The 22,259-nt window shown below is 46.8% G+C and overlaps 1 protein-coding gene across 2 annotated transcripts in view; it reads left to right on the top strand.

The window, feature by feature from the left end:
- The window catches only part of COL8A2 (collagen type VIII alpha 2 chain), a 150,535-nt gene extending 133,957 nt beyond the window's left edge, over positions 1-16,578 (top strand). For both annotated transcript variants that reach the window (XM_073318068.2, XM_073318069.2), the window contains one exon: positions 14,455-16,578. In XM_073318068.2, the coding sequence (XP_073174169.1) occupies positions 14,455-16,376 (1,922 nt within the window). In that variant the 3' untranslated portion in view covers positions 16,377-16,578. The remainder of the gene's footprint in view (positions 1-14,454) is intronic.
- Positions 16,579-22,259: the final 5,681 nt, after the last annotated feature.

Genomic DNA, 22,259 nt, shown 5'->3' on the forward strand with positions numbered 1-22,259 from the left:
TGTAGCCAGGGGAGGATCCTGTGGCAGCTCCAGGCCGTCCTTGTATGCAACTGACCCTGAAGGGCTTTCAGGAGAGAGAGGTTAAAAATGAAGCTCACAGGTCTTTGCTTAGCCCGGAAACCCACCCTGAGTGGCCTGGGAGACTGAGCTCTTGCAGGCCGGGTTCCTAGCTTGCTGGTGCCACCTAGTGCAAATGTCAGGAGTTACCTTTCTAAAAAGCCAAGTTGCTTTTCTAAATTGCAAAGGGGAAAAAAAAATTAAAAATTCGCTCCCTGAATGTTAGTTAATACCCCGAGGGGATGTGAGGCCTCTTTCCTGGGGAGATAGTGGAAGTGAAAGCCTGGCTCCTCAAGGATGAGGCTTGACTGTACACCCCTGCCCCCCAAAAATCTAGCTGAATGGATCATTATACTTTAGGAGTCTTTGTGGTGATTCCAGCTATTGCCCAGCACCTTTCCCCTGGCACAGGAAACTTGATTCTGTTCAGGTTGTTCAGCTTCCTCCTAGTTCGAGCCATCCCGAGGAGCACGTTACCATGCAAGCACAGCGAGCCATAGCACCGGAGGACGTAGTTCTCACAACTAAGGCCAGATCCTCAAAGGCATTTAGGCACCTAAAGCCCTGTGAGGATCTGGGCCTGTCTGTCTATCCCCAGACGTAGCTCTAGCAAGGTTTTTATAACCTGCTTAGCACTGTGCCATCCTGCATCAGGTTCGCTCTTCAGAGACGCGGTGTTGTCTCTGAGACCTTACATTGTTCTGAGGAGGGTGGGTGGCACTAAAAACCTTTAAAGCATTCAAACTTTAACTATTGGTGAGATTTTTAAAAATAATTATTTTAAAAACAGGAAAGGGGAACTTTAAAAACACAGTTATGCGTCAGGACAGATTGCGGTGGTCTCTTTATTGCGGTGCAGGGTTTACTTATGGGGCTCCAGTCTGGACTTTGCCTTCTGTTCCTTTGGGTCTGCTCCATTATTATAGGGCAGGAGTGAGCAACAGCCATGGGTATTAAATACACACAAGGGCCTGTATTAATGGCTTCACAGCGTGGTATTGCGGGTAGCCGTGCATTTGGAGGTGTGCAGGAGAAAAGAGAATTTCCCTGGACCCTTGCATTGTAGCAGAATAGGGTAGTACCTATTTAAATAGTTTGTGAGCCCTCTAGTGGTGCTCACTGTGGGCTGTTTTAAAAGCCATTGGCCAGAGCAGCAGGAGGTATTATTCAGCTAGACGGTGCACATTTGTGTATAGTTCATAAGCAGGGTTATCTGGAACCCAACGATCCCTGCAGGATTTCTTCACATCATTTTTGTTGTGCAAATGACAAAATACCAGTCAGCCCTGTCGTTTTCATTTTGGGCTGGGTCTCCCCCATACAGTTAAGTTTCCCTGCTGCTGCAGGGTCCCTAAATGCCCAGACTCCCTCTGGTGCTCTTGCACCAGTGGGAAGTGAGCAGTTTTAAAACCAAACTGCTTAACCCCCAGAAAGACTCACCATCCTTTCACGTCAGGAAAATGCCGCCCCAAGCTTGGCTAGGAGCGTATCACCTTCCTTTTTATTTTCTTTGGGGATCGTGTTTACCGTAGAAATCTGTGCCTTAAGCCAGATGGCGTCTAGAAGAGATGCTGCGCTCAGTGTATACGGCATCAAGCCGCACACTGCACTTGGGAAAGAGAGATCGTCACATGCGTGACGGGGGACAAGAACTACACGTTAGCTGGTGCCAGTGATTTCTCCACCTCTTCTGTGTCTTGGCCTCATGTTGCAACAGACAAGTGTTGCTCCCTGCCCCCCAAAGAGCCACAAATACAGGGAGGATGGTCACGACCCCTTGCAACCTGTTGGCAATGGTTGACAAACTATGCACCGGTCCAGTGGTTAGAGTAGGGGAACTGCCTGCTTTGTTTTCATTCCCGGCTCTGACTCCAACTCACTTTGTTATCCTGGGCACATGCGCATCTTTGGGCACATAAATCTGTCTCCGCCTCAGTTTCCCCATCTGTCAAATGGGGTAGTGATACTTACCCACCTGACACAGAGGGTTACAAGACTTAGCTAAATCAGCATTTGCTCAGCAACTTGTGGTCCTTGGAAGGTGGTCAGCGTTCAGACATGGTTAGCAGGGGTTAAAGGGGCTGCTGTCTGAGGAATGGACTTTAACAGAGCTAGCAGCCCGATTTTTAAAAGTAGCTGTAGCTAGTAGTATTTTCAAAAGCACCTATGCACCTAACTCCCATTGGAGTCACTAGGAGTTAGGCCTCTAAATACCTTTAAAAAGCTGGTCCTCCCTGGGCAGTGTTTGGCTAAGTGATTGCATAGACAATCCAGGAAGTTTTTGGAAAGCGTAGGGGACAATTTCCTGGCGCAAGTGCTAGAGGAGCCAACTAGGGGGGCACTTTTCTTGACCTGCTGCTCACAAACCGGGTAGAATTAGTGGGGGAAGCAAAAGTGGATGGGAATCTGGGAGGCAGTGACCATGAGTTGGTTGAGTTCAGGATCCTGACGCAGGGAAGAAAGGTAAGCAGCAGGATACGGACCCTGGACTTCAGGAAAGCAGACTTCGACTCCCTCAGGGAACGGATGGCCAGGATCCCCTGGGGGACTAACTTGAAGGGGAAAGGAGTCCAGGAGAGCTGGCTGTATTTCAAGGAATCCCTGTTGAGGTTACAGGGACAAACCATCCCAATGAGTCGAAAGAATAGTAAATATGGCAGGCGACCAGCTTGGCTTAATGGTGAAATCCTAGCGGATCTGAAACATAAAAAAGAAGCTTACAAGAAGTGGAAGGTTGGACATATGACCAGGGAAGAGTATAAAAATATTGCTCGGGCATGTAGGAATGTTATCAGGAGGGCCAAATCGCACCTGGAGCTGCAGCTAGCCAGAGATGTCAAGAGTAACAAGAAGGGTTTCTTCAGGTATGTTGGCAACAAGAAGAAAGCCAAGGAATGTGTGGGCCCCTTACTGAATGAGGGAGGCAACCTAGTGACAGAGGATGTGGAAAAAGCTAATGTACTCAATGCTTTTTTTGCCTCTGTCTTCACGAACAAGGTCAGCTCCCAGACTACTGCACTGGGCAGCACAGTATGGGGAAGAGATGGCCAGCCCTCTGTGGAGATAGAGGTGGTTAGGGACTATTTAGAAAAGCTGGACGTGCACAAGTCCATGGGGCCGGACGAGTTGCATCCGAGAGTGCTGAAGGAATTGGCGGCTGTGATTGCAGAGCCATTGGCCATTATCTTTGAAAACTCGTGGCGAACGGGGGAAGTCCCGGATGACTGGAAAAAGGCTAATGTAGTGCCAATCTTTAAAAAAGGGAAGAAGGAGGATCCTGGGAACTACAGGCCAGTCAGCCTCACTTCAGTCCCTGGAAAAATCATGGAGCAGGTCCTCAAAGAATCAATCCTGAAGCACTTGCATGAGAGGAAAGTGATCAGGAACAGCCAGCATGGATTCACCAAGGGAAGGTCATGCCTGACTAATCTAATCGCCTTTTATGATGAGATTACTGGTTCTGTGGATGAAGGGAAAGCAGTGGATGTATTGTTTCTTGACTTTAGCAAAGCTTTTGACACGGTCTCCCACAGTATTCTTGTCAGCAAGTTAAGGAAGTATGGGCTGGATGAATGCACTACAAGGTGGGTAGAAAGCTGGCTAGATTGTCGGGCTCAACGGGTAGTGATCAATGGCTCCATGTCTAGTTGGCAGCCGATATCAAGTGGAGTACCCCAAGGGTCGGTCCTGGGGCCAGTTTTGTTCAATATCTTCATAACTGATCTGGAGGATGGTGTGGATTGCACTCTCAGCAAATTTGCGGATGATACTAAACTGGGAGGAGTGGTAGATACGCTGGAGGGGAGGGATAGGATACAGAAGGACCTAGACAAATTGGAGGATTGGGCCAAAAGAAATCTGATGAGGTTCAATAAGGATAAGTGCAGGGTCCTGCACTTAGGACGGAAGAACCCAATGCACAGCTACAGACTAGGGACCGAATGGCTAGGCAGCAGTTCTGCGGAAAAGGACCTAGGGGTGACAGTGGATGAGAAGCTGGATATGAGTCAGCAGTGTGCCCTTGTTGCCAAGAAGGCCAATGGCATTTTGGGATGTATAAGTAGGGGCATAGCGAGCAGATCGAGGGATGTGATCGTTCCCCTCTATTCGACATTGGTGAGGCCTCATCTGGAGTACTGTGTCCAGTTTTGGGCCCCACACTTCAAGAAGGATGTGGATAAATTGGAGAGAGTCCAGCGAAGGGCAACAAAAATGATTAGGGGACTGGAACACATGAGTTATGAGGAGAGACTGAGGGAGCTGGGATTGTTTAGCCTGCAGAAGAGAAGAATGAGGGGGGATTTGATAGCTGCTTTCAACTACCTGAAAGGGGGTTCCAAAGAGGATGGCTCTAGACTGTTCTCAATGGTAGCAGATGACAGAACGAGGAGTAATGGTCTCAAGTTGCAGTGGGGGAGGTTTAGATTGGATATTAGGAAAAACTTTTTCACTAAGAGGGTGGTGAAACACTGGAATGCGTTACCTAGGGAGGTGGTAGAATCTCCTTCCTTAGAGGTTTTTAAGGTCAGGCTTGACAAAGCCCTGGCTGGGATGATTTAACTGGGAATTGGTCCTGCTTTGAGCAGGGGGTTGGACTAGATGACCTTCAGGGGTCCCTTCCAACCCTGATATTCTATGATTCTATGATGCCAGTGCGCTCTGTGAATATGTGCAAACCAAAGGGGAAGAGTTACTGTGTTGGGGTGGGTCAAGGGGCCTTTCCCATCTTAATGCACAGACCTAGCCACGTGTGTTGTCAGTGTTTAAAACTTATCATAAACACAGTCGATGAACGTGAACCATTAATGAATGAACTAATTAATCAGTGAACCAGGTCCTCTCTTGTGGATGCGTAAGACAAAGAAGTCTGCCCATTTTTGAGCCGTGCTAACAAAAAACCCACAAAGGATGTAGCCCCTTATCTGCTGTACTTTGCTCTGAGTGTGCTGTGGGCTCGATTCCCCCTAGCCAAATGTGGGGGCATGGGGTCTAGTGGTTACAGCACAGCTGGGAAGGGTTCTACTCCTGCGTCTGCCTCTGACCTGGTGTGTGTCCGTGGCCAAGGCTGCAGAAGGGGGGCAGTTATTACTGCCTCTCGGGTGCTGGGCAGCTTAGCAGGTGTGTGAGCGGCACTCTGTCCTACCTGCCGAGGGCAGCTGCTCCCCAGACCATGCCTGGTCTTTTCAAGGAGCAGAGGAAACTGCTTCCTCCGCAGCATCTCTGCCTACAAGGGTCACCCAAGTCAGAACAGTTTGCACCTGCACACTGGCGTCGATCTGGGCTCCGTGTCGCTGTCTGTCCCACGCGCAGGGACACAGTGTTCAGGAAGGGCCTATGTTTTTGGGATGCCATGACCTAGAAAAGTGTTTAAGGTACAATTCCCGCCTGGGCGGAGGGTGGCTTAGGCGTCACTTTAGTCCCCCTTCAGCCCCGAGGTAACACAGAGCCGAGTGATAGGATCCTGTTCCTGGATTTATGTGCAGCTTCGCGGGCAGGGGCCAAAACTACGCCCGAACTTAATGCAGAGGTGGAGGCACAGGCTTCGGGGCAGGGCACTAGGCGTGGGTGTGCATGTGCAGCGCCTTGCACTGTGGAGCAGAGATCCTTGACGTACACGGCATAAGGCATTAGTTAAGTCAGACCCCTTTGCTGGCTCACCATGGCAGATTACACACTGCAGCCTCCTGGCTTACGAGTGTATTTATCAGACTAAGCCAGGAGCACCTGTTTCCCATCCTGGAATGGGAACTCCCCGTCACAGGAGCTGGTGCTAAGCTCCACCTGGGGCCCTTGCTAGCACCTCCTCCACACTGCACAGAAAAGCAGCAGTTCTGCTGTGGACGTAGGTGCTGACTTTTGGTTTTGCTGGTGGGTGCCCACGCTCCCGAGACCCTCTCCCCGAGCGCCTCCTGCCTGCTCGTTTCTGCCCCCTCCTGCCTTAAGGGCAGTGAGGGGGAGAGGAGACAGAGAGGAGCGAGTGGAGGGGCAGCCCCACGCAACGGCTCATCGGTGGCACGGCCTCGCTCAACAGTTGATCAGCGGCACAGCTGATGTGGGTGCAGGGCCAGCAGCTGAACAGCTGGCTGGCGGCCAGCCCCGGGACCCACAGAGCAGCAGCCCTGGCCAGCCCCGTGGGTGCTGAGCACCCCCTGTTTTTTCCTCTGTGGGGGCTTGAGCCCCTGAGCACCCACGGAGTCGGCGCCTGTAGCTGCGGAACCTTCTCAGTGGTGCTTGCAGCAGATGGCTGGAATTGAAACAGAAAATTGCTACAAGCTCCCAGTGTCACCGTGAGCAGCCACGCCTTGGCTGCTCACCCGCAGCCAGCCCCCTCCAACCCACCTCTCCCTGAAGAACTAAACCAGAAATGTTTCCTGGGCGACATGCGGACTCGGACATTTGGCACGGAGGCCGGACAGCGGCACTCCTCCCTTTACAGTAGCAGCAAGTGAGAAGCATTGTCCGGCGAAGCTCCAGGCCAGTGACATGGGGACAGTCAAACAAGCATGGGCCTACCTCCATGGACGATGGTTACTCTGGAGTAGCACCTCGATGCCCCAGCACGCCAGGCACTGTCCACAGCTGTGGACAGACATGTTCCCACATGGCTTTATTGCCTAGCCAGACGAGAGAGGCAAAGCTGGAGAGAGGAGAGCAGAGAAGGGGCCAGTGACTTGCCCAAAGTTAATGGCAGAGGCAGGAATAGAACTCAAGGCTGCGGCCTCCATGGAGTCACTGAGGCAGCACCTGTGGTGGAGAGAAAGGAGGGATGTGTCTTTGATCCCCCTTAGGGAGCACTCCCTTCTTGAAGCACCTTCCACTAACCCCTCACGGAGTCAGAGAGCCAGTGAGCCCCTTCGTTCAGCTATTGACCCGGGTCCTGCCTTTGCCGCTGGGAGTGTTCAGTCATCACCCCTCCCACAGCAGTGACCAAACAATTGCTACCACCTGGCAGTTGTTCAGTGGCCTTTCTATGAAATGAGTTTGTAGGTTCTTTGCCCAGGTCCGAAGGCAAGTATCTAAACCACAGAAACAACCCCTATAATTTTGTTCCCATCTGAAGCTGGGCAAAGAGCCCAAGGTGTGGGAATGGTCCACCGAGACTGAGCTCCCCCATTTCCCTTAAAGGTGGATCCTCCAGAGACATATTAACAGTAGGGCAGTGGGGGGGAACACGCAGGCTACTGCTGCATGGAGCAGGACCTACCCTGAGGTTTTCAGAAGCTGCCAATCCAGCAACTTTCACCTATATTAAAATGTTTACAGAAAATAAAGTGAATAACTATGCCCCGCACACCTTGTATAGTGGCTGCTCGTATGAAGCCAAGAGGCCTACAGTTAACATCTCAGCAGCTCTCTCATGTCCTGCTAAATGTGAAACTTTCCTTGCCAAGACGATTATTCTTTTTACAATAAGTTCCTTTCCAACTTTAATCCCATTAAGCGCCGTCCATTTGTTCTTCCCCTCCTAAGCCTGCGAGGATCCTCATGGCACTCTATTCCTCCCTGTGATCTGCTGAGCTCTGGCCTCTGGAAGAAAATGAAAAGCCTAGAGAGAAATTCAAGGCCAGCAGAAATGAAAGGGAATCAGGTAGATGTTTATCCAGCCATAGACAAAAAAAAAAAAAACCTGGCCAAGCAAGAAAATCTCCACAATAAACTGCCAAGAACAGTCTCCACAAGCCACATGCCCAAGAGAAGGTCTTAGACCACCACATGTACAAGACCAAAGTCCTAATGCATGACACATGGTAGAGCTCATTAAGGATTTTGAAGACGAGGTGATCTAAATGTAAGAAGCCGGTTTGATATGTCTTGGAATCTTCTCTGGAGTGATCCGCATTTTCTGGGTTACTCAACACACCGAATGTTTGGATGGGTGCTATCGATTTAGAATGTAATGTTGCCAACCTCTCTGGTGGCCACTGGAATTTGTTGCGTGGTTTCCTGTTCATATTCCCTGGCAACCCCAGCTGAAGCTGAGTGTCTTTGTTGTAAACTGCCCTATGGGGCGGGCTGGTAGGACAAGGGAAAGGAGCTGCTTCGTAGGGTAAACTCTTTGGGCTGCCCTCACAGAATGAGGAAGGGTTGAGTCGTTCCACGGCGTGAAGACAGAGAAGAGTGAGTTCAGAGAGAACATGGTGATGGTGTGTTCAAGGTGGGAAGATAGTTGCTGTCTTGTAAAAGGTCTCCAGAAACAACAGCCATTGTTTGGCCATAAGAGTTAACTGTATTTCCACTGGAGAGGAGAGGCAGTGAGCATTAAAGGTGTTTTTCCCCCCCACACCTTATCAGGTGCTGACCACAGCTGCAGATGGGATGGTGGACTAGATAACCATTGGCCCAATCTACCATGTATATAATTAGTCTGTGGAATTCGCTGTCACACGGCATTACTGAGGCCAACAGCTCAGCAACATGGGAAAAAAAAGGATTAGTCATTGTTATGATTAACAAAACCTCCCACAGGTATAGTAACTAGGATGATAATTCATCAGGGATGTATCAAACCTCATGGTTCAGGGCATAGACCAACCACTGGCTGCTTGAGATGAGGAAGAAACTTCTTTTCACTGGCACATTATTCCATCACAGGCCATTATGAAATTTCTTGCACCTTCCTCTGAAGCAGCTGATGCTGGCCACTGTCAGAGACCAAGCTAGGTGGACCACTGAGCTGAAAATTCTTTTGTTCTGGAATTAGGTTGAAATCTTCCTTCTGGACCTGAGGTGAGACCTTCTGCGGAGGCTCTGTCTATTGTTTTCCCTCCCAGACAATCCAGGTGGCTGTTTCCATTAGCATTCATGGTAGTTTTGCTCATACACAGAGGGGAGCGCATAACCCCTTGCTATTGCTGTGAAAAGCAGACTCTCCAAGACATGCGTCTGTGGTAAGACACGGTCTCTTGAAATTGGATACCGTTGGGGCTGTAGTGTCCCAATTTTCTCTGTGCTAACGTCCCCGGTTTGGTTTTCCTGTCTGCTTTCTTGGCTGCCTGCAAGCTGGCAACTCACATCTGGCTTTTTCTTTTGGTGAGGTTTTTTTTTTCCTGCCCCCTCCTTCATGGGCTCAGCTGTATCTCCATGTTCTGATTCCATGCGAAATGACCTAGAAAACTAATTCTTTACAAACCATAGCATCCAGCACAAGAAGAAAAGAAAAAAACCCCACATATTGAAATAATTTTCCTGGGAAGATATTTTCCAGAAATCTGCTTCAGCACACAGTTTAAATCTTTCTTTTTTCTCGACTGCAGAAATCCAGAGGCGATGTCTTGATAGACAAGTATTTCCTTAATCAAGATAACCGTGTGACCTCTATTAGAGCAGAGGTTGTGGGGCAAGTCTTTGATATGCAGATAAGCTCAGGAAAGCCTAAGCCCTGAAAAGGTTTCCATTAACGAAAGAAAAATAACCACATTTCCAGACTTGGTTGAAATGACCAGCGCTAATTTTTGTACTTAAAGGAAAAGCCCCCTTTGATACTTAGGCCTTGTCTGCTGCCTTTATTATTTTTACCACCTGTGCCTTAAATCTCATGTAATCTTTCCCCATTGACTGAGCAAAATCTCCTAGTGTTGGCAGATCCATCCAGCCCCACAGTTTCCTTGCTTTTATGTCCTCAGCTCAGCACACTGACTCCCCAGTCTCCAGGGGGTGGACCTGGCTCTATTCCCAACACAGATTCTGTTTCTCTCCAGCACCCACTTCTCTTTTACCCTCCCCTCCTGGAACTTTTGAACCTCCTTTGCCCAGAGCATTGAACCAGGCAGCCCCAGACCTTCCCTTAGCTTTTACCATTCACAACTCCTTCTAAAGCCAGGACCGACAGCTAGGCCTGTGCGTCCAGCATCTGGCATTCAGAGTATCTGTCTGTCCATGGGCTAGTGAGTGCTAGCAAGGCAGTGGGTGTAGCTTGAAGCTTTTCTCTCAGATGGTGGGTGGGTGGGTGGAATGTAGATAGACAGCTTCCTCCTCTCCCTACGTTTGCTTGTGGGGCTGCAGGCCTAGAAAATCCAGGATCAACTAGAATTTTTTGTTAAAACTCTCCCCTTGTGGAGTATGAAAAGCAATCAGAAGACAGCATCTTTCTTTCGTTTTCTGTTTGTTCCTTGTCTGTCCTCAGTGCAGTGTGACTCATCAGCTTTCCCATCCAGCAGCTTACAATCACCAAACACAGTCTGCATGCTCCTCCTTCCTCCCCATAGTGTCATACTGGGGTTGTAGCCTATGTACAATTCCATAAACTAGGAGCAAACAGTTGGGTGGTTTATACGATTGGCCGTGGGAGAATTTTGTGCTGGGCTGTACCCTGCAAATGCAAGTCATTGGTTTAAACCTGGCTGATGGCAGGAGTCATGACCCAAAGCCAACCTGGGCTGAGGGACAGCATGGTTCAGAGGACAGTGCACTGGATAGGGACAGAAGTCCTTGGTTCTTTTCCCAGCTCTGCTGTGTGACTTTGGGCAAGTCAGTTCTCCACTCCCACCCTTTGTCCATCTAGATTGGAAGCTCTTCATGTTAGCATTGTCTCCTGCTGTGTGTACAAACAATGCCCAGCACAATGGGCCCCTAATCTCAGCTGGAGTTACTAGGTGTTACTGTCATATAAATCATTAGATGGTTCTTCCCTGTGAAATGAGTTTGGGCTCTATTCTGCTACCAAGCAAATATGGCATGGTGCATGAAGTGCATTATAAATTTGGCCCTTTCACCTTAGAGCCCATAGTTTGTGAGGCAAACTAGAAATGGCCCAATAAAGTAATCTTAACTCCTAATAGGTGGGTAAATCAATGCACATCAAAAAGTAAAACCTTTGACTGCACAAAGTTTAGAAGGACAGCTGAATGGACAGAAACCTCTCTTGCTAAACGCAAATGTGATCCAAATGCCTCCAGGTGCAGCCTCTTCCATTTGTAAACAGGGATCGTAGAGACACATGGTGTATACAGATACCAGAATTGAAGTAGGAAACAAACCTCCCATGTAAACAGCATCCAACGGTTTGAGACCCATTTGAGGTCTATCTAGCCACTGAGAATACCTGGTTACATAAACTGAGCCACAAAGGGCCAGATGCTGCCCTGGCACCTGATGCTTCTGGGGGTCACTTTTATAAAGGTTGGCTGATGTAGCCAGTTTGCTACATTTTGGCCACATTTGGCTATAAAGTCATAGACAGGGCAATGAGAAGTCTTTGCCAGCCAGAGTCCCCGGTTTTTGAAACGTGTATAAGTAACCATCAAATGTCTCTTGTCTATCAAACCCACCTGGGACAAGTGCCAGTCAAATGTTTCACCCCTCTTCTCAGGTGGGAAGGGATGCCATGCCGAGGCTACCTGGTCCGGGGACTCATGGTGCGCCTGCACCAATAGCCTACATTCTCAGTGTGTTTCAAGTTTCCTCCCCGATGCGACCCTCCATAGGCAAGCGGGACTCTGCCAATGATCACAGACCCATCTTACATGAATGCACAAATGACAAACCAATTAACTAGCTGCTCTCCCAAGAAAATGTCCTAAAGTATAGTAGTCAGCCTAGTAAGAGAAAACCATTATAGGACTAGAGAAGCCCAAGATTTTAAGGGCGGCTCAATCATTCAGTGGATTGGTGACAGGGTACCGTTAATCTTGGCTGTGGCTTTCAATGCCAACACTCTTTCGAGTCCAGCCCAGAGCAGTAGTGACTGAAAGCCATTACCCTCTGATGGCTCTCTTGTAGCCAGTATGAATGATTTGGGGGGGAAGTCCTCAGGTCCTAGGGAACATGTAAAAACAGCCCCCTAAAAATCACCCTCACAGCTGATGCTAATTGGCATGCTTAGTAATACTAGCAGTGGAGAAATTAAGGGTTGGCAGGGACCCTGGAGGCTAGTCAATGGTCGTTTCTAGTGATAGTTCGGCAACAACAGGCCTTAAGCTCATTGGTGGGGCAGCGTGTGACGCCTCCTCTGTCACATTTCTAAAGGAACGTCAGGCTTGTGAATAAGGCACTGGGACTAAAGAGATGTGGATTCGGTCCCCACCTTTGCCAAGACCTCCTGTGTAACCAAGTCACTTCGGTCCTGATCCTCAGAGGTATTTAGGCACCTAAAGCCCATTGATTTCAATGGACCTTATGAGTCTAAATACCTTTAAGGCGCTGGGCCTTAAGCTCTTTATGCCTCAGTTGCTCATTTGTTGATGGGCCTAATTACCAAGGTGCATAAAAATCAATTATTTTAAAAAAAAATCAGATTTTTTTGATAAAATGCTTTTTGACGGAAAAAACCTATCTAAAGATAGTTTTAATTAAGATACATTATAGCTCAAAGATATCTCATCATGGAATAGGGATTATAAATTCTAATTCTATAGTATGAGACAATATATTCAAGTAATGTTTAAGAAAAGTTTTGTAAATGAGTTCTAATAGTTCATGGATTAGGGACCCAATCTGATGGGGTTCCAGGGGCTTCTGTACAGATTATTTAGGTTAATCTTTCTATCTACCCAATGGGACTCAGTGCTCAGTCTAGAAGATACCATCAGATGCTTAGTTTTGCAGTTCTCAAACTGTAGATTTGTGTCTCCAGAGGTAACATGCTTGTTAACAGCAAAAATGTTTTTAAATAAATGATATAGAGAGGGGAGAAATAACGGACCTCAACCCTATTGTCCCTCTGCAAATTTGTGTACACAGAGTCAATCCCTTATCTCTCTTTAAAAGTGCAAAGTTTCAAAAAGTTCAATGAATGGAAGATTGTTGGGGGCGGAATAGATCTGGAAAAGGAGAAGAAGTCTGGAGATAAATGTAAGAAGCGAGGGACATATGCTTTTTTGTTAAAATATTATATATTTGCTGTTGAAGAAGAAAATCCTTAAAAAATACTTAACATTGTTGTTTTAGTTAAATAAAACAATTTAAATGTCTGTGTGGTGATGTTCTCCTCCTAATACAGCATAGCAAGAAAATCCTCCAAATATTAATGATTAACCGGTTGAGCTGAAGATAGTTCACCTCCCAATGACTTCATAAATATCTGCTTCAATTACCTTTGGTAAATGAAATAACCAAACAATCATTCATTTTCTGATATAGCTGTAAAACTAATTGGAAAAGTTTTCAAAATAAATCACTGTTTAAAAACCTATACTGTGTACCTTCTAAAAATGAAACCTACATCTATCTCTGAGTTCTGAAGAATATGTATTAAGGTTATAACAACCAACAAGAATGCACTTTTATGTAGAAAACCATGATTAAATTGAGTCTTCCTGATTAGTGATTTAAATCAATCATTATTTAAATCAAATGCACCCTGCTAATTACACTCCTTCCTTTTTGACTATTTTACATGTTTAAAGGGTAAGCTGTTTTTGAGCATGGACCCGCTTACTCGCTGTTTGGATGGTGTCGAGCACAGTGAGGGGCCCAGTCTTGTTGCGGGTTCTAGGTGCTACTATAATATCAACAGTAATAATGACTCTATGCCATAGATTTTTTTTTTTTTGCAACCCAAACACTGATTATCTGTGAATTTGGTGAGCATTGTTATTCTTTGTAAATGACTATATTGCTCATTGAAGAGGCCTGAATGATAACTCTAGATGCTGTTAGAAGCATCAATGGGGAAGCCCAGGGGCCTCTGAAACTATCAAAAATGTCCAAGAGTTAGCCCGCAGTCCAAAAAATATCATGGCTGATACTATTAGCCTTGTCCCCACACTGATATCTGCCTTTTAAGCAGACAGCAGGGCATCCGCAAAGCCACCATCTTTAGTCTCAGTAAAAGCTACAGGTTCATGCTTTTCCTTTTGCATTTACCTTGAGCACAGGGAGTCTGAATTGTTCATGTCTATTCAGTTTTTTTTCACATAGTTGGTTGAGCAGATTGGGCTGACTCTCCACTGAATGTTCAAGTACCTGATGGGACTTGTTTTAGCTACTTCTAAATCAGCCATAAATGATCATGTGTCCAAACAGGGTTCTTTTCATCTGGTGCTAACTTATATTCCTACAACCCACCATTAAAGCAAAAGGAGCCCATGTGTGTGTAACTTATTTCTGGTTAATGAGACCCCATCCCCAGGCTTTCAGAGCACCTTTCATCTCAGACTCTCAAAGTGCTTCACAAATATTAATTTCCGTCATCAGCGGGACGGTTTATAGCAATAATCTCCACTTAACAAGGCGGTATGGCTCAGAGCCTCAAAAGGTATTTAGGAGCCTAAATCCTATTGAAATCAGTGGGAGTTAGCCTCCTAAATCCTTTTGAGGCTCTGGGCTGTGACTTCACTAACAATCAGCACTAGCCACAATGGCTTCTCTTCTCATGACGCTGAGGTTCTGCCTCTTCTGGTAGCGGGTGGCCTTTCCTCACTTATCCAGTAAGGATTTGGTATCTCTTGCTCTTAACAGACATGCCACCGCTCCTGCCGATGGATCTCAAAGGGGAGCCAGGCCCCCCAGGAAAGCCAGGACCAAGAGGACCTCCAGGCCCCCCAGGCTATCCAGGAAAACCAGGCACTGGGAAACCCGGACTTCATGGCCAGCCAGGCCCTGCTGGGCCCCCTGGATTTTCTGGTGTTGGCAAACCAGGTATCCCAGGGCTTCCAGGAAAGGCAGGTATGAAAGGGATGCCCGGCCTCAAAGGTGAACCCGGCATGAGAGGTGAGCAAGGCCAGAGAGGATTACCTGGCCCGCCAGGATTGCCTGGGCCAGCAGGCATCTCAATCAATGGGAAACCAGGCATGCAGGGCACTCCAGGCCTACCAGGATTTAGGGGTGAGCCTGGGCCAAAAGGGGAACCAGGGCCTCGGGGGGAGCGTGGCTTAAAGGGTGAAAATGGTGTTGGGAAGCCAGGGTTTCCAGGTCCCAGAGGAAATGGAGGGCCCCCTGGCCCCGCTGGGCCTCCAGGGCCAAACGGCATTGGGAAACCAGGGTTTGATGGCTTACCAGGTGCTCCAGGGGAGAAAGGCGAGATGGGTCCATTTGGAGCCCCTGGGATCAATGGGGAACCTGGGCCGATGGGTCCACGGGGTCCACCAGGCATTGATGGAATAGGCATCCCAGGGGTCGGAGGGGTTCCGGGTATGCAAGGCCCTGTGGGGCCAAAAGGAGAACCCGGTATCCGTGGCCTTCCCGGTTTACCTGGGCCTGCAGGCTATGGGAAACCGGGTCTGCCGGGCTTAAAAGGAGATCGTGGGCAACCTGGGGTCCCAGGAGCCATTGGCGACAAAGGGGAACCAGGCATAGATGGGGAAGCAGGTGAGCAGGGCCCTCAGGGTGTCACTGGAGCCCCAGGGATGCCGGGCTCCATGGGCTTGCCGGGCAAATATGGGCTGCCAGGCCTCAAAGGTGAGGTTGGGTTACCTGGGCCCCCAGGAATACCAGGGATGCGTGGAGACCAAGGGCCAAACGGTTTTGCAGGGAAACCAGGGGTGCCTGGAGAGAGAGGTCTGCCTGGGTCACATGGACCCCCTGGCCCCACAGGCCCAAAAGGAGAACCAGGCTTCACAGGGGTTCCTGGAGTGCCAGGGTTAACAGGTAGCCTGGGACCAAAGGGGGATGTAGGAATTCCAGGCCAGCCAGGCCTGAGGGGCCCATCTGGTATTCCAGGCCTACAAGGCCCTTCTGGTCCCATGGGGCCACAGGGCTTACCAGGGCTGAAAGGGGAACCTGGCCTCCCAGGCCCTCCAGGTGTGGGGAAGGTAGGGGAGCCTGGCATTACAGGACCCATTGGCCCACCAGGAATACCAGGGACACGTGGATTAAACGGCCCCCCAGGACCACCAGGGCCGCCTGGTCCCCCCGGGGCACCAGGGGTGTTCGACGAGACAGGCATTGCTGGGCTGCACTTGCCAGATGGAGGCGTGGAAGGAGCGGTGTTAGGGAATGGCAAGCCTGGGAAGCCACAGTATGGCAGAGGGGAGCTCTCTGCCCGGATAGCACCCGCTTTCACGGCCATCCTGACCTCCCCATTCCCAGCCTCTGGCATGCCAGTCAAATTCGACAGGACTTTGTATAACGGGCACAACGGCTACAATCCAGCCACTGGGATATTCACCTGCCCCATCTCCGGCATCTATTACTTTGCCTACCACGTGCACGTCAAAGGGACTAATGTTTGGGTGGCGCTTTATAAGAACAATGTGCCCGCCACATACACCTACGATGAGTACAAAAAAGGCTACCTGGATCAAGCCTCAGGCAGCGCAGTTCTCGAACTCAAAGAGAATGACCAAGTCTGGGTCCAAATGCCCTCGGACCAAGCCAATGGGCTGTACTCCACAGAATACATCCACTCCTCCTTCTCCGGCTTCCTGCTTTGCCCCACATAACAGCTGTTGGGTGTGTTTCCTTTTTACCCACTTTAGCCATAAACTGTCTTGTTTTTTTAATAATTTTTTTTAAAAAATAAAAGAAATACAAAAAAGAAAAATCACTGGGAAGAATGCGCAAGTCATTGGCACAGGATCTCGCTTCACACTGTTCACTCAAGGAGTCGAGAGGATAAGGGGAAAGGAGCTTTTGTTGTTTCTTTGGGGGAGGGGGCAAGTGGGGGAGGTGTATTTGGAATAAATTTTACCTCTGTGACTGCACATCAAACACAGAAACCAGCTCGGGCTGGCTAGGATCTAGCTATGCAACTAAACTGTAAGAGGAGGAAAGCTGAAGAATCTAGACCCTTCTTGGTTTATAATCAAGTGCCCTTGTTCCCGCTGTTGAGTACTAGTTAAATAAATAAAGCCATTTTGCGTATTCGTTAGCCAATCCAGGGGTCCTAAGCAATCTCAAATCTCAAGAGCAGTGGAAATTCCTGGTGGATTGACTATCCCCTTCCCAATCAATCATTTCCCCACATTTCAATCTCATTGACGCTTGAAGTCAGTCTCTCAGATTCAACCAGGGCGGGTGGATTTAGTCATCAAAAGGGGAACACTTTACAGAAGCACCTTTTTATAAGTAAATATTTAAGAAAAAAATCTTTAGGAACAAAAAACGTCATTAGTAGCACCTGGCAATAGGATGGGTACCAAATAGTCTCCAAAGCCATTCAGGGAATTTGGGACCCCTGTGATGAACAATGTTCCTTGACCTTGTATTAATTCCTGCATTGGCAAGTCAAAGGGCCAGTTCTATCATGTATATTTCTGTAGCCCACAAACTTGTTTGGGCTTATGAACATTTTATTATCTGAGAATTCAAGGATGGCCCTGCAAGCACGGCTTACATTGCTACTAGCTGATTTCATGGAAGGTTTAGCTATGCTTTCTTTAAGGTGCCATTGATGGACATCTTACTTTTAATGTCTACCTTTCAGGATGTGTACACTTTTTTTTTCCTTCCCCTTTGGGAACCTATTAAAAAAAAAGCATTCATTCTAACTTTTCATGCATTCATTTTACAACGGTGCTATTATCTACTTAACAATGTTATTTACAAGTATAGTGCAATAAGTCTCTTTGAAAGGTGCACTATTCTGAGTGCAGGTTTCTGTGACTTAGGAAAAAAAATCATTTCACATTTGTCCTGTTACCACCACTTTGCCTCAATAATGCTTGAAATGTCATTGATATTAATATGGGTTACAAGGTTTATTACAGCTTTTGGTATGCACAGCTATTGATCACATGGCTGCTCTGGCCTTTGCTAACTGGAACAATTGAACCCTGTTGCTTTGCAGTTTGTGGTAAGGGTAAAATGGCTACAGACCATTGCATTCAAAAGTTACTAAAGAGATTCTTCTCTTCCTGGTTAGACAGAACGCTGCTGAAGTTAAGCCACATATAATATACTGAATTCCTTTCTACAAAGATGTGTTCCTAAGAAAACAGCTGAAATTCATTCAGTCAATAGCTCAATGTTCATTACTCTCAAATATCAATGATGCCTGTAATATGGCCAAAGGAGAGAAAAAGAGTAAGAATGTGACTTAATATTATTCTCCAGATTTATTGTAGATAACTATTTAAACATAGATTTTTTTTTTTCTTCTTAAACTACACTGTGTTTGTGTGTCTTGCCATCCAGGGCTTCCATTTATAAAAACACACCCTCCCTGAATTACAAAATAGGAAACAAAAAGAAGGAAGCTAAAGAAAAAACAATACCATAGCCTAACATTTCAGACAGAATCTTTCTGGAATTGGGTCTCCCCTCCCCTTTGTTTTAGTTTTTATTCTGATTTACAGAAGCAGGTTGTGAAGCGATAGAACTTTTAACAAAGACAAATACGGCCTGGTATTTTGAATTCTGTCAGATGTTTTTAATTCCTGAAGGCAGAAGAATGTCAGAGCCATTCATGGCCCAGATTCTGTTGGTAATTGGTTCTTTGATTTCCCATTCAAAATAGGAACCATAAAGTAAAGACCTAAAATTTGAAGAGGAGGAGCTCAATTCCTCTCTTCAAATCTACACTTGAAAGGACAGTGCCGGCGTGGGGCTTCTGTCTCCTTGGTTTAAATGTATTTTCCTGCAGAGAACCACAATGAACTCAAGTTGATATTAGAGCAGACCCGTTCATTTCAGAGCAAAGAGGTCTCACTCCTTGTACCACGTAACACTGCCAGAGGCAGAGATGGTAACTTACATATGCTACCTGCAGTAGGGTAAGGAACTTCCACACCGTTGAAAATTCACTCAAGGGTGGAAGTTTAAGCCTGTTACTCGACAAAGCAACTTATTTATACTGTGTTCTAACCTACGTTCAGTCCTGGTTTGGTTTTGTTATTAATTCAATCCTCTGGTTCTGGCTGGCAAAAACAGTGACAGAAATGCACATTATAACCAAATGCAAATATTAACTCATTCAGTTCTGTAGAAAATATTTTGCAATTTCACTTTCCCTTCACGTGCAGAGCAGAAACCATAATCAACCTTCTGCAGCTCTATAACCTGTTACGTTTACACAGTAATTGAATGACAATGATATTACACACACAGGGAGGCTAGGAAACGATGCACAGGGTGAAGGAGGGAAGGTGTTCAATAAACCAGATATTGTCAGGAAGATTTCTTTTGAAGTATTTAGTATGTAATATTTGCCAGCGGGAAGGTTTATTTTCTGTCATGGGTGTGAGCACTTGGGATTTTGGTATCAGTCTCACACACACCAAATATGGTTGGGATGGATGAAGTTTGTCAATTTTTAACTATGAAAACTACATTACAGTGTGCATTTTTTATATACAAGTTCTTACTTTTTTTTAAAGTTTGCCTCGAGTATCTTCTTTTCTAACCTAGTATATAGAGGATTTTAGTTTTGTAAAAATACCTATTACATGCACTGTCTGTCATAGTAAAATTGGTTTAAAATGCCTTCTCTTTGATTGTGATCGGAAACTGGCCTCTTCAGAACTAAAACTACAGTACTTGATTGTATTGATGCAACATCAATAAAACTTATTGTATAAAAGATCATCTCAGCTGTGCCTTTGTCCTATTATGATTTATTTGTATTGCAGAAGCACCTACACATTGTAAGAGACAACCCCTGCTCCTGCTTACAGTCTGAACAGGCGAAGGAAAGATTAATATAGCCATTGTCTGGGGACATGAGGCACAGGAATAGTCCTCCACTCACCCAGGCAGCCCATGTCAGGGCTCAGATTTGAACCCACACCTTCTGTAGCACCGGCCAGCACCCAAAATACAAGACGAAGCTTCTGTATTCAAAGTACTACTTCTGAAATACCCTTGTATAAGTCTGGCCATAATCGAAGGTCTCAGCTCATAGTATCCTGCCTGCCCTATGAGCTCTCCTTTGTAATATGCACAGCCTTAGATACAGAAGTCCTCACTTCTCTTCATACAACAGGAACACATCCTGGTCACTGGCAGTGAAACAGGTTTCCCCACAACACCCCACCAATGTGCACCCAAAGGAAGGGGTATTTAAGCCTCCATAGCCCATTCAGTCCATGGTTTATCCATTAAGACTGCCACTGAGTGGACCAATTGGTGGCAAAGGTGCGGGTTGATTTTGGTAACGTAACTGACCCCCTAGGAACTGGAATGAGATCGCAGAACTGGCATAGGCTCAGGGTATCAGCTTTCATTCAAAGCCTGTCACCTCCAGGCTGCCCACTCAATTCAGACTTGGCTTCAGAGAATGAGAATAGGAGAGGGCATCTATCCTGCTCCCTGATCAACACAGGAAACACTTATTCCACATTGCCACTACAGCACTGCAACAGTCCAGAAGTTCCTTAAAGGAAGATGGTGAAATTTGGGGCCTTCCAAATATTGCAACATTTTTTCCTCTTTTACCTGGCAATTATTAGGTTGAGGAATTTAAGGCACAAGAGTGAGTGCTCGAGTTTCCTTTCCTGGAAAAATGGGGTTCTGCTAGAAATTAAAAATGAACCCAACGCCAGGAGCTCACTCCCAAGCTACTTCTCAAGGAGAGAGCAGCATGTGCCTTCTATGCTGGGGAAGGAGACAGGAATTTGAAGTAAAAATGCAGAGTTTCTATTCAAGCTTCCAAAAACTATGAAGAGTACCAGACTGTGCTAACTGGTTATGACCACCCTTGCCACCATAACAAATTCCACTATGTATACGGACCATGCTACCCATTTACCTTCTTCCCCATTAAAAGAAGCCAGTGAGAATGCAGCTCAGTTCTTTGGGCTTTAAGCATCATTGATGATATCAGTTTGTTTTCTTCTCTCCTAATTGGGAATGTTGTTAACTATAGCCAACGAAACACTTGCAGGCAGAAATGTGAATTTTAAGTTGACATGTTCCTTTAAACCCTGTTACATTTAGGGGCGTAAGACACTTTTGGTGCAAGACACTTTTGGTGCACTATACATAATAACTAATCGGAACTGATTCTAGCAGCAAGGCTCCAGCAGTTGACTCCTTGTCACCTATTGCTCCTTATTGCAAATATTTTCTACAAGCAAGACTCTGAAGCGAAAACTCCAGCACTGAAATACTTTGGGGGCATGCAATTGCCACTCAGGGCACGGTATGACTGATGCACTAAACTGCCTCTATCGTTAACAGGCGTTCCGCACTTTTACCATGACACTCACGCCATTCACTGCTTGTAAACAAAAGCAGCCATTGTGAGAACAGTTTTTACAGCAGATTTCAAGAATTAAACTTACTGCAAATGAAGCAGGAGGCCTGGCTCCTCACAAGATGCCACTAATTGGCCTGGAAATGCTTTCAGCCTGCTTTCCGGAGAAACATTTTTAAGAAACCGTAACAAAGCAGTTTCAGGCTGAGTGTTGAAAGAAGGGGGGGGGGGGGGCAGAGGGGATAGCCTAAAGCTTTTCCTATGATTCCCCTTGTAATTTAGCCTTGCAAGGGGCTGGCTGCCCCCATACATGGAAATATATAGGCAGAGGGTAAAACTATAAATAGAATGACATACAATAAAGCCCAAAGGTGGCATTTAAAGTGCAGTTATGATCTAGTAAAATTACTGTCAACTTATCACATTAGTGCACTTAGGACTATTTTTGCACCCAGTGCAGCTTCCCCCACCAATGCTGCTTGGTAAAGGCCAAAATCAGTCATGTGAAGGGAGATGGGAGCAGGGCTAATTTCAGAACCGTTATCATCAGCGAGGCAAGATCTGGGAAAACGCAAACAGGATCATTCCCAAATCCCACATTGTGATGGCATCAGCACAAACACCTTTGCACATAACGCAGGGTAAAGGCTAAATACCCTCTGCACTGAAATAACTAGTTGCGCTAAAATTCAAAGCTGTCTGCAATATTATAACAAAGAAACCCAAGGAGAGGGGACAGATCTCTCTGCTCCTGCTAACAGACCCAATGGTCTCATGCAGTGTCCCAGCTTCACAGGTGGACAGGGCTTGGCAAATTACAACTACAGACAACACGCACAGGGCACTTTCCAGCCAATTATACTGCAGCTTATAGGAGGTGACTGCAGAGGAAATTTGATACTGAGGAAGCCTAGAAAGCTACAGTAAGAATGTGGGGAGCCCAGACAGGAAGGTGATGGGAAAGTAATGGTTTTCCTGTTGTGTTAAGGCATCATTTATAAATCTGGCTCCAAGTCCCTTACTCAGCCCATCAACTATAGCTCCGGTGATGTTCATGACTCATCATCGCATGCACTACACAAGCCTGAGTGCAGTTTCTTTGCTGGGAGCCTGTCTGGTCACAGATGTTTGGACATATGGGAAATGCTGCTGGGGACTAACATCTGCTCTGGCTGAAGTGCACTGAGCTTTT

Source organism: Lepidochelys kempii, chromosome 19 (genome assembly GCF_965140285.1).
Source record: "Lepidochelys kempii isolate rLepKem1 chromosome 19, rLepKem1.hap1, whole genome shotgun sequence".
Classification (NCBI taxonomy): Eukaryota; Metazoa; Chordata; order Testudines; family Cheloniidae; genus Lepidochelys; species Lepidochelys kempii.